Source organism: Carcharodon carcharias, chromosome 21 (genome assembly GCF_017639515.1).
Source record: "Carcharodon carcharias isolate sCarCar2 chromosome 21, sCarCar2.pri, whole genome shotgun sequence".
NCBI lineage: Eukaryota > Metazoa > Chordata > Chondrichthyes > Lamniformes > Lamnidae > Carcharodon > Carcharodon carcharias.
Genome location: NC_054487.1, coordinates 84,633,334 through 84,646,586, shown reverse-complemented (window position 1 = coordinate 84,646,586; position 13,253 = coordinate 84,633,334). Strand labels below are relative to the sequence as shown.

Sequence of the window (13,253 nt, the reverse complement as noted above, 5' to 3'; positions counted from 1 at the left end):
CCCCCCCCACCCTACCTCCCCTCAGAGGGACATAAAACCCCCACAGCTTTCGTGGAATTCAAATATTTAGTGTTCCTTTTCCTTCAAGACTCGAACATTCCTGCCAGATGTAGAACCCTCAATAGACATTCTATTTACAGAGTCTTAATTGAGGTCATTGAATATAGATATAGACTGTTCCACTCGAGACTGGGAGCAGGATTAGATGCCCATAAGTCAGATTTTAAATCTTGCATCTAGCAAATCCAATTATCCTATATGAACAAAAGCAATTAACTAGGCACTCAATCAAGATGAAGTATTCCCTTCATTCTGCATAACAGTTCTGAACAGACTTCCCCACTGGTTTTACCCTCTTTTTTTAAATATGGTTTGTGTTTCTTGGGTGGTGGGGTGCTTTACATGTTGGATGATTTGAGGAATGAAAACTAAATGTATTGTTCAGATGAAACTTAGCAGGCAGGGCAATCATTGACTGAAGAAAAGTAAACTCTGACAAGCTGTCCTTTTTTATATACTTTCAATATTATGTCCACATTTATAATGGAAGCCGCTTTTATGTAGACATGTAATGCACTCTCTCGCCAGCAGTTGTGCTGCAGTGTCTCCGATGAGAGCCCATGTGTAATCGCTGAGTAAGGAGTTTATATGAGGCGTTTCCGTTAGAAACATGGACAGGAGAATTTAGACAGCAAGTGCTAGTGGGTGTGATAATATTTCTAGATGTCAAAGTTTGTGAAGCAAAATTTTTCGAGAGTGAATGGTGAGCAGGGTACTGGCAGTCTTCAGGAGGACATGGATGGTCTGAAATGGGCAGACACAGCAGATGCAATTGAGTCATTTGGTAGCACAGTACTTGAGTATTGCTGAAGAAAGGGGTGTCTAAGCTTTTCATCTTGCGCTCAGGATATTTCACAAGAATTTTTGACCATTAACTGTCAATCACCATCACTTGTGCATTCACCATGGCAATGCCACTTGTCAACCAATCAGCACTCTCTTTAAATATACAGTATAAATTGTTGTTTCCCCCTTTATTGGTATTCTTGTGAAGTGTCCTGATGAATGCAAGACAAACTTCGACATGTCTTTCTCTTCAGAAAAGTGCAATTTAACATGGATAAGTGCTGCACTTTGGCAGGAACGACATGGGGAGGCGGTATATTTGGAATTGTGCCATGCTGAGCGAGGTGCAAGAGCAAAGGGACAAGAGGGTCATATTCACAAATTCTTGAAGTGGCACAGGGTAAATTTATCCTGTCACCTAAACTTTTGGGATACTTGGCTTTGTACACAAGCATTTGATATACACACAAGGAAGTTTTGCTAAAACTGTACAAATCTCAGGTTAGACCTCAGCTGGAGTATTGTTTTTAGTTCTGGGTGCAACACCATAGAAAGGATATCAGGACCTTGAAGAGAGGGTTTACCAGGATGTTACCAGGGATGAGGGATTTCAGTTATGTGGAAATACTGACAAAGCTGGGATTGTTTTCTTTGGATCAACAGAAGGTTAAAGGGAGACCTAATAAACACATTTAAAATTAATGAGGAGCTTCAATAGAGCAGCTAGAGAATAACCATTTCTGGTAACAGGATCTGTAACCAGAGGTCATACATTTAAAATAATTGACAGAAAAACTAGAGGACAGAGCTACCTTCGCACAAGGTTATAGGAAACGAACTGAGGTGTAGGGCTAAATTGGATAGTCTGTGTGGGGAAGAACTAAGCCAGAAGGTCGTCATCTGCGCTGTAAGATTCTGCCCATGAAACCTTTGCCTCACAGAATTGTAGATAAATGATGGCTGTGCAACTGCTGTGTGAAGCCCATTCAAGCAACAAAGCTGTTATAAAGCATTCCGCATTCTACACGGAAACTAGGAAGCCTTTGTTTCATCATGGAGTGATGCTCCTTTTTACAGGGGAGAATGAGGTATCCCGGATGAACTAATTGGCCATCTGACTGGCAGCATAGAGACTGAGTAATGATGGGGACAATTTTACTCCGATCAATTCTCTTTAATGGAGTGTGAAATGGTGAAAATTACTTTCTACAATTGCCTTTACTTAACCGTTGGAAAACAACCAAACAATGTGTTGCTATGGAGAGGTGACTTTGTTTCGTAGTTAATAGTAAATCTTTTCCTAAAAGGTGCACTATATTTATTACTTTAGAAGCTGCTTGTAGTTTATTGAATTTAATATTTACCTATCTCTTTCTAATGTAAGCATTTTCCTTGGTAACAATTTTGGGAAGAATTTTGAAGGCATTCCCCTAGTGCTTCATGGGAGCGTGCATTAGGAGTTTGGGTGCAGAGGCCAGGGTTTATTTTGTTTTTGTGACCAGAATTTTTTGCCATGTGCCTTGATGAGCTCTAATTTGTGAAATTTGCGTCTGTAATCCTGCACAAGTGTTCTTATCCGCTTCTTACCTTAGAGACATCAGATATTTCGGTAGAAAAGCAAGCCACAGGGATACGAGACAGCCAAGCTAACGTGAGCATCGCTGGTTAGGCCAGCGTTTATTGTCCATCCCTTGTTGCCATGGAGAAGGTGGTGGTGAACCGCTGCCTTGAACCACTGCAGTCCATGTGGTGCAGGTACTCCCACAGAGCTTTTTATGAAGGGTGTTCCAAGATTTTGACCCAATGACGGTGAAGAAGTGGCTGATATACCATGAAACTATGAAGCCTTTGTTTCATCATGGAGTGATGCTCCTTTTTACAGGGGAGAATATGAGGTATTCCGGATGAACTAATTGGCCATCTGACTGGCAGAATAGCTGCACCCATCCAGGCAAGTGGGGAATATTCCATCACATTCCTGACTTGTGCCTTGCAGATGGTGGACAGATTTTGGAGAGTCAGGAGATGAGTTACTCGCCGCACGATTCCTAGTCTCTGACCTATTCTTGTAGCCACAGTACTTATGGCTAGTCCAGTTCCGTTTCTGGTCAATGGTAACCCCCCACCCCCACTCCAGGATGTTGATAGTGGGGGATTCAACGATGGCAATGCCATTGAATGTCGAGGGCAGATGATTTGATTCTCTCTTGTTGGAGATGGTCTTTGCCAGGCAATAATGCTTGCCACATTTAACTTTTTTAGCCTGGCCTAATGCCAAAGACAGGAATTTACATTGTTGTGTGCCTCTCCTGAGGGAACCCTAAAGCATTTCACGATGAGTTACTTTGATGTGAAGTCGGTAAATTGATGCATGCTACAACTGTTTGTGCACAGCAAGGTCCCACAAATATCACTGAGGGGGATGGTCTGCAAAGCTGTCTTTTTTAGTGATGGTGTTTAAAGGATGAATATTCAGCAGAGACCGCTCCCTCCTTTTTAAAATATTGCCATAGGATGTTTTTTAATATATCTGCCAAGAAATGCGGATGATGCTTCCAGTAGATATCTCGCCTCATCCAAAAAACAGCATCTCTGACAATGCAGCACCTCCTCGGCCTGTCTGCGTCACTCTGGGCCTGGAGTGGGGCTTGAACCCATGTCCTTCTGACTCAGGACAAGACGATTACCCACCTGAGCCAAGGCACCAAGATGCATAAAAAAGCATTCATGTTTTTGTGTGGAGAAAGGCTTGTATTTATCCTGTTGTGCATTTCAGTGAATTGTTTTATCACATTCTTTATCAAAACCTGAGAATATCAAATGTTATAATTTCTTAATCAAGTTCAATCTGTGGCCATACACTCTTATTGAGCCAATGAGTCAGAGACGACTGTTCATGCAACTTAGAAATTTGTGCTCTCCATCGCAATCCCAGGGACCCAGCCACTGTGGCACACTGTCCCCTCTCACCGCTGAGTCAGAAGGTTGTGGGTTCGAGTCCCACTCTAGGACTTGAGTGAAGAAATGGAGGCTGATAGCAGTGCTGTGCTGCACTGTTGGTGATGCTGTTTTTCAGATAAATCAAGACCCCGTTCATCCCCTTGGATGGATGTAAAAGATCCTATGCCAACAGTTTTGAAGGAGAGCAAGGGAGTTCTCCCTGGGTTCCTGGCCATTGCTGATCCCTCAATCAACATCACAAAAGCAGATCACCTGGCCTTTACCACATTGCTGCTTGTGGGAACTTGCTGTGTGCAAATTGGCTGCCACATTTCCTACATTACAACAGTGACTACACTTTTTTTTAAAGGTACTTCATTGGCTGTGATGTGCTTCAAGACCTCTGCTGGCCACAGAAGGTGCTATATCTCTTTTTTTCGACCTGATGTCACCTGTTGTTTTACCCTTCAGGCAATTTCTTATGTAGTCACGGGGCTTATTCTAAGTCCTTTAACACTTGGAGGTGGGCAGTGGTGTGGGGAGCGGGTAGGGTGGCGATGGAGCTATGCGGTAAGAAATTGCAATCAATGGAAAAGGGTGGAGGGGGGGTGTAAAACAGACTGCTGATTCACTATTGCCAAACACCAAATTCACCAGAATATGGGATACATGACCCTGCAGGCTTTTCCATTATCTACTTGGAGTTTTGCTTCCTGAAGAAATTAAGCAGGCTGATCAGGCTGTAACTGATTCCATGCTGACTGCAATTTATTAGCTTCCTTTTGTAAAATGAATCAAGTTTGCAGCTGATAATTGACTCAATGTCTTGCAATTTCACAATGCTATCATAACTCTCACCACGATGTGTGACGTTGTGGTAACTAAGCAAAGTTAGGTGAGTTGGGAGGTAGACCTCTAACTGCTGGACTGTAAGGCAAAGGAAGAATGAGAGGAAAGACTTTCATTTTTATATAGCAAATTTCTGGATGTTCCAAAGCACACTGTAGCCAGTTTAAAAAATATATATTTAAGTGTGGTCATTGTCATAATGTAAGAAACTTTGGCAGCCAATTTGCACACAGCACGATCCCATAAATGGGCAACCTGGCCATTCTTTTGTCAGCTGCCTTTACTAAATGGCTCTGTTTGTTTGTGGGATCTTGCTGTGCTGCTCCATTAGCCAATATCAGTGTCTGCACTTCACAAAGAATTGAGAAGCACTATGGGATATCTTGACGATGGAGTAAAGCGCTATATGAATACCCCAGTATAGTTTTTTCTTTCACGTGTTAAAACTGATATTTATGTTACTTTTTCCAGCACCTCTACCGAGGTAGAGTGGGTCAATTCAGCAGCTCGGGGCACCATTCAAAGTGAAAAGTCATCACTAAGATCAGCAGAATCCCCCCTTAGCTCATGCATTCCAGATCCATGTATTGGGAAGTGCACTGCTTAGTTTGCAGAAGGAAAATATTTAGTTACACTCCTTCTAAACACAGCACAAATACTTTGATCAATCAACGGGATCACAGTGAGACTGGATTTGCAATGGCCTTGGAGTGCTCCAAGCTACAGGATGAGATTAACGTGCTCTGTAATCTGGGCTGGTCTTTTCAGTGAGAGTAAACTGTGGTTAAATGTTAAAGCTATAAGCACAAGGGAGGCAGCAGCGCAGTGGTATTGTCACTGGACTAGTAATCCAGAGACCCAGGATAATGCTCTGGCAGATGGTGTAAGTTGAATTCAATAAAAACCTGGACTTAAAAGTCTAATGATGACCATGAAACCATTGTCGGTTGTTGTAAAAACCCATCTGGGTCACTAATGTCTTTTAGGGAAGGAAATCTGATGTCCTTACATAGTCTGGTCCACATGTGACTCCAGACCCACAGCAATGTGGCTGCCTCTTAAATGCCCGGAACTTACACCACACGGACTGCAGCGATTCAAGAAGGCAGCTCACCACTACCTTCTCAAGGGCAATTAGGGATGGACAAAAAATGCTGGCCCAGCCATTGATGCCCACATCCCAAGAATGAGTGGGGTGGGGGGGAGAAACAAAAACACCATGATAGGTGAAAGACCCTCATCAGACCTGGAAGTTGCTTGAAATGAGGACCTGTCTGGGTTTGGAGTAATGATTTTGTACGTGAGGCATATTCTCACTGGGATGGAGATGGTTAAGAGGTGATACGATTGTTGTTTTTACGATTGTAAACAGACTTGATAATGTTGACTACGATGAGCTGGTTCACCTTGTGCAGAACAGTGGATCCAGAGAACACAGCATGAAGGGGGATAATTCGAAACAGATCTGCTGAAACAATATTTCAGTGAGTGGTGGGTCTATGGAACATGCTCCCTAGGGAGGTAGTGGGAATAGTTAGTATTGATTAATTCACATGCAAGTTGAAGAGATTTGTTTTGGATTTTTAACATTTGGTGACTCAGGTGTCCTGAGTGTAGCATGCTCAGGAGGAACAGGTAACTTTGGATCTATGGCTCCCTAAGCTCTCCGTCACTGGGGTTTTCCCCTCACCATGTCTGGGGTCCTGTTGTAGACTCATTGATGGGGGTTAATCACTGTGACTTTTCAATAACTCCATCACTGTAGAAGGTGAACGGGATGGACGCTGGTCTTTTTTTTTACCCCTTAGCAATTCCGGTGTTAACCCTACCTTCCTCACCCCACAAATGCTGCCTGATCTGCTTGAGTGTCTGCAGTAATTTTATCCTGAACTAATTTGATATTGCGATGAACTGACTGTCCTGGCCATCAGCTTGTCCAGCTAATGAACACGTGACTGAGCCAGATCACTGAGGCTGGAGTGCAATCTTCAAATCGTTCCTCGATTTCTCACGGGGGTTAAGGAAGTAGAAAATGCTATCCTCTCCAAAAATCGACGTGACAGAAAACCATATCTAAAAGCCGTTGAGTAATTTAAGTGTCATAAACACCCTGGAATTTCTTAACTCATATCTGCTCACAGATCATATCTGCTCACAGATCGTATTCTGAAGACGGATGGGGTTTGTCTAACTGTTTTATCTTACAGATTAATTTTATTTTTCCCTGGCAGGCCAATATCTAATAGAATTCTCTTGCACTAGGATCCATCGACCTTGAGGTCTCGATGTTGGGTTTTTACTGAAACCCGTTTACCAGAACAGCCAACAGCAGCTGAAATTAATCATTTAGATTCAGAGTTCCTGGCAATTGTTTTGGTTTTTTTAATCAAATTGCTTCCTCTTTTTCCAGATATCAACCTTTCACAAACATAATGATCCTTATCCCAGAGATTGACTTCCCATCATCATAAATCAGATCTCCCCATTCATTGCCTGCTCTTCATTTCCAGTTAATCAGAATGTCTGAACACTTGAACATCTTTTTGAAACATGTGTGAAATATTCAGAATCTAGTACTTGGCGATTGATCTAGATTTAATTTTAATTTCTTCAACTCAACCCAATATAAATTCATAGAATCAGAGAAAGGTTTTTGGTCCATGTCTGTGCTGGCCCTCTGAAGGAACAGTTCACGTAGTGCCATTCTCGTGTCTTTTGCCCATGGCCCTGCCAATTCATCCTTTTCAGATAATGATCCAAATCCCTTTTGGAAACTTCAATTAACTCTTCGTTCGCCCGCACTCCCAGGGTGCACTCCAGATCCTAACAACACACTTTCCTCATGTCAGCGTTGCTTCTTTCACCTCAAATCTGTGCCCCCTCATTCTCAATTTCTCCCTATCCGTTCTGACCAGACCCCTCGTGAGTTTGAACACCTCTATCAAACTTCCAAGGAAAACAGTCCCAACCTCTCCAATCTCTCCACGTAATTGGTTCCGTGGATGAGGAACCTCCATTCTTGTGAATCTTCTCTGCACCCTCTCTGATGTTTATACGTCCTTCCTATAGTGTGGGTCCAGAACTGGAAGCAGTGCTAAAGTTGAGAGGAACCAGTATGTTGTACAGGTTTCAATGTGTACTCTCTTTTTTCTCCCCCCTCCACTATTGATAAAGCCCAGGATACTGCATACTTTAACTATTCTCTCAATCTGTCCTGCCACCTGCAATGACTTATTCACATTAACAGCCAGGTCCCTGTGCTCCTGCACCCCCTTCAGAGTTGTATCCTTTTTTATATTGCGTCTCCATGTTCTTCCTTCACAAAATGATTCACAAAAATGAATCACTTCACACTTCTCTGACTTAAATTTAACTTGCCATTTCACTGACTTGGCTATGACCTTTTGGAAGTTCTATACTAACCTCCTCACTGGTACTCAGTACTTTCAAGTTTCATATCATCTGCAAATTTTCAAATTTCACCCTGTACACCAAGATCTGTGTCATTAATGTATATTGGGAAAAGCTGGGATCCTAACACTGACCCCTGGGTAACTCCACTGTAAATCTCCCTTCAGTCTAAAAATAAACATTGACCACTACATTGCTTCCTGTCACTCAGCTAATTTCTTATTCTTGATGCTACTTTCCCTTTTATTCCATGAGCTGTAACTTTGCTAACTTGTCTGTTGCATAGCACTGCCTTTTGGAAGTCCATGTACACCACATCAACAGCATTGCCCTCGCCAACCTCCTGCAAGTTAGTTGAATGCTATTTTCCCTCCAATCCATGCAAGCTTTCCTATAATTAACCTGTATTTGCCCAAGTGACTACTCATTTTGTTCCAGATTCATGTTTCTAAAAATTTGACCACTGAGATTAAACTGACAGGCTTGTAGTTGCTGGGCTTATCTTACACCCTTGTTCAAAAAAAAGGGTGCAATCATTTGCAATTCTCCAGTCACCTGGAACCACCCTGGAGTGTAATCGAGGCGGGAAAATTATGGCCAGTGCCTCTACTCTCTCTCTCCCTTCAGTATCCTTGGGTGCATCTCATCCAGTCCTGGTGCTTTATCAACTCTTAAGTACAGACAGTCTATCTAATGCCATCTCTTTATCAATTTTAAACCCTTATGTCTGAATTACCACCTCTTTCACCATGACCTGCGTAGCATCATCTTCCTTGATGAAGACTCATGCAAAGTATTCATTTAATACCTCAGCGATACCCCCTGACTGCATGCGTAATTCCCCTTTTTTGTCCCTAATGAGCCCACTCTTCCTTTTACCACCGTTTTTTTGCTATTAATGTGCAAGTCTACTTTGGGATTCCTTTTTTTAATGTTAGCTGCTAGTCATGTTTCTGAATTGATGAAAGGTCACTTGGCCTGAAACATTAACTCTTTCTCTCCCCGTATGCTGCCTGGCTTGAGTTTTTGTTTTTATTTCTAATATTCCAGGCTTGTTTGAATTGCATTCGCATCAGGAACTAAAAGTTATATTCTAAAACACATGAACCATGAACCAGATATTTGCAACAACGTTAATCTCTCTCTCTCATCATCCAGGGAGCTCTGGATTTGTTTGCCTTATCTTTTTCCTTTGTGGGAATATACCTGTGGTGTTCAATGGTTTGTTTCATCTGTGTTTGATTATGTTAGTCTGGTAACTGATTCTTGTTCACTTGCTTGATTTCTTAAGCCTGTGGGTGGAGCTAGAGTGTTAAGATATGAGAAAATTCCAGAAAGGATCTGGGGCTCAGTGCAAAGATGTGTGAAACTCCAAGTTCTAAGATGTTTTAAAGCTCTGTAAATAGACTGGTTGTTTATTTGGATTTAGAATTAAACATCGCTGCAACGCTCGGTGATAAATGAGATATACAGCAAACCAATGAATGCATAACAGTACCTTAACTATACTTGAACTATCTTTTTAAAGGCAGCCCATTGTTCACTTGCAGTTTTTTATCTGCTAATCTTTGATTCCACTTTATCTGGGTCAGATGCATTCTTACCCCATTGAGGTTGGCTTTTCCACAGTTAGTTAATCTTACTGTTGATTACTGTCTTACTGTCCTTTCCCTAAAGCTTATGATACAATGATTACATTTTCCCCTACTGACACTTCATCCACTTGGCCCATCTCATTCCCAAGAACGAGGTCCAGCAATGCATAATGCATCCTTTCTTGCTGGAAACACCTGTTGTAGAAAATTCTCCTGAACACCCTTTAGGAACTCTTGCTCCTCCACCACCATTTACTCTATTATCTCAGTCTATATTCAGATAATTAAAAGTCCTCCATTTATAACTACTCTCTAATTTTTGAACCTTTCTCTAATTTCCTTGCAAATTAGTTCCTCTACATTTTCCCGGCTAAGCTGGTGGTCTATAGACTACACCAAGCAATGTAATCGCACCTTGGCCTTTTTTGATCCTTAGCTCCAGCCAAGTACTATAGATTCTGTCCATGACCCCTCTGGGACATCTTCTCTCCAGCACTGCAATATTCTCCTTAACGACTACAGCCACCTTTCCTGAACACCTTGTATCCAGGAATACTTAATACCAAGTCTTGCCCTTCTTTGAGCCAGGTCTCTGTTATCACCACAACAACACTTTTTTTTTGTTTTTTCCAAAAGTTGCTATCTGCGTCTACAACTCGCCAATCGTATTTACCCCCCCCCCCACCCACCCCCCTCCCCCCACCTTAAACCAGCTTATATTTCACCCCTCTCCTTGGATTCACCCAGTTCTGTTACAGGGTCATGAGGACTCGAAACGTCAACTCTCCTCCGCCGATGCTGCCAGACCTGCTGAGTTTTTCCAGGTAATTCTGTTTTTGTTATGAAACCATCATTGATTTGTTGTAAAAACCCATCTGGTTCACTAATGTCCTTTTTACAGGAAGGAAATCTGCTGCCTTTATCTGGTCTGGCTTATATGTGACTCCAGATCCACAGCAATGAGGTTGACTTCTAACTGCCCTCTGAAATGGCCTAGCAAGCCACTCGGTTGCATTCAAGAAGGTGGCTCTCTGAATCGGAGATCAGCAATAAATGCTGACCCAAATCCCATCAATGAATTAAAAATTCCAAAACCTCAATACATTGAGGTGTTAATATAAATTTATTTCTCTTTTTGCAGTCATCCCTGACCAACAGTGACATAATGTTTGTGAAGTTGCACGCCCCTTGGGAAGTTCTTTGTAGATATGCAGAATTAATGAATGTACGAATGCCTTTCAGGTAAGCAAAACTATGCAATTTTTTTTTCCCCCTCCAATTGTCCCGTTGATGGTTTTGTTGGTATTTTTGTTGGATTGGAGTAAAACTGGACTGTTAACGTGATGCTGGAAGTACACAGGCTGTTGGCATCTATAGGGAAAAGGTAGGTCGACATTTTGGGGAGCAGTTTCTACCCCAGATGTTGACCCCTCTCCTCTCTTTGCAGGAGTTGACAGTTCTGTGCTTTTCTGTTTTGTTTCCAAGACTTTTTGCAGCGTTTCCCTTTCCAAAACTCTTGGTTGTGTCCCACCATGAAAAATCAGACTAAGAAAATACATTACATTACATCATCTGCTTAGAATCAAATCTTGATTTATGTTCCCAGAACATTCAATGTTCTTTGGCTGGAAGCATTGTGGAAACATCCATTAACTGATCGATGAGCTCCATTTAAATCAATATACAGTCTCAGTCAATTATCATTAGAAGGTCAAAGAGCAATCTCACCAAGGTCTTGAGGATTGAGTTATAATGTTTTCATTGGCTGAAGGGAGTAGTTATGCCACTATAAACCCAAGATATGTCCCACTGGCATGATGGGCTGAATGGTCTCCTGTGCTGTATCATTCTATGATTCTCAAAATGACTGAGGGAACAAAAAAAGTTCCTAATACAGAAGGAGACCATTTGGGCCATTGTGTTAATGCCTACTCTTAAAGCAATCCAAAACTAAATCCTACTGACCTGCTCTCTCTTCCCCCATAGCCCTTTTAACTTCCTCCACTACCCTTAAAAGATGCAGCGTGTTCTCATCGACTCGTTTGCCAGAAAACCACTCCAAGCTCTGCAGAAAGAAATCTTGCCAAACCCTTCTCTTTCGCTCTAATTCTGTAGAGCTGTGTTTAAAATTCTCCCTTTTCCATCCATCACAATGTTTTAAAAAGCAAATCGTTTGACAGCTTCTCGCATGTCTTTTTGAATTGTTTTCTTGTGTTTGATCTGTTAATCTCTCCTTTTAGTCTTTTTCTCCTACCTCTTGCAGGCTTATATCTTCAATCTCCCTTTCCTTCCTCGATAGTTCATACTGTAACTGACGACGGGTTTTCTTCTCGACTGGCTTCATTTTTGCTGTTCTTCCAGGAGAAAAATCTATTACCTGCAGCGGCGATACAAGTTCATGAGCAGGTTCGTGCGTCCGGGCATTGCCTGAAACCTACTTGGGCTGAACTGAAAGGCTGTGCGCGCTTCTCTTTCCTGCTCGGAGACTAAGATTCCCTGTTTCTTGACCACGTTTACGTTGTCTCGAGATTCAATACTAAGTTACGGCCACAACACGATGGAAGCCAAGACCCACTTTCATTACCTTCTGACAGGACCATGTTGCACAGCAGAATTTCCTAAGTAAAAACACCTTGCTTTAGACCCCCGGTTACACCTTTGTGCAATATTTTTACTTAACTAAAATATAAACAGAGTCAACAGTATCAATCTCCAAACTACTTGCTGACTGAACAAACTTGTAATGCTGTTGACATGTGTATAGGCCCCTCAATGTTGTTGTGGGAAGTCTTTACTCAACTGGAGGTAATGGCACCATTTGCCATAGCTTTTCTTTTTTAAGGACTTGTGTGTCTTGCAAAAAGCTTTGCTTTGCACAGTAGGGAACATTGCTAAGATTGAGCAGGAGCAAGCCATGTAAGGGCATAATAAAAAAAAAATAGCAGCTGAAGTAGGTCACATGGACTCCTGAATCTGCTCTGCTTTTCGATCAGATCATGGCTGATCTCCCCCCGACCTCAACTCCACTTTCTCACCTGTTCCCCATATTTCTAATTCCCTCCTTGCCCAAAAACGTATCAATCCCAGGCCGAATATTCTCGAGGACTGAGCTTCCACAGCTCTGGGGCGGAGAATTCCAAAGATTCACAACCCTCTGGGTGAAGAAATCTTCCCTCCGTCTCAATCCAAAATGGCTGACTCCTTATCTGAGTCTCTGACCCCTCGTCCCAGGCTCGCTGTTAAACTGCGTAGGGTATAGGACGGGGCTGCCAACAAAGTGAGAAGTAGACTTGCCAAACCTTGTGGTAACTAGAATGAATCTCAGGGAATCAATTTTGTGCAATTGAGCTGATGAACAACGAGGAAATGTTCCATCATTATTAAAATATCTGTGGGATATAATCTAATTATACATACCAGCAACTCTCCTGTGGGGTTGCTGATGGGTAGATGCAGGAGGTGAGGAAAGTGACACCTTAAGCCCAGAATTTCCTGGAACTTGAAAATAATGACGGGCTGCGTTCATTAGACTCTTGCACGTTCTGTGGAGAATTTGAGGCAAAGTCTGTTCTGTATCTGATTAGAATAAGCTGCAATGAGCATCTGGATGAG

General features: G+C 42.2%; 1 protein-coding gene across 1 annotated transcript in view; it reads left to right on the top strand.

Annotated features, from left to right (window-relative positions):
• The window catches only part of LOC121293083 (anoctamin-4), a 170,415-nt gene that overhangs the window by 84,181 nt on the left and 72,981 nt on the right, over positions 1–13,253 (top strand). The window contains exons 8-9 of the mRNA XM_041215679.1: positions 10,783–10,883; positions 12,003–12,047. Of these exons, the coding sequence (XP_041071613.1) occupies positions 10,783–10,883; positions 12,003–12,047 (146 nt within the window). The remainder of the gene's footprint in view (positions 1–10,782; positions 10,884–12,002; positions 12,048–13,253) is intronic.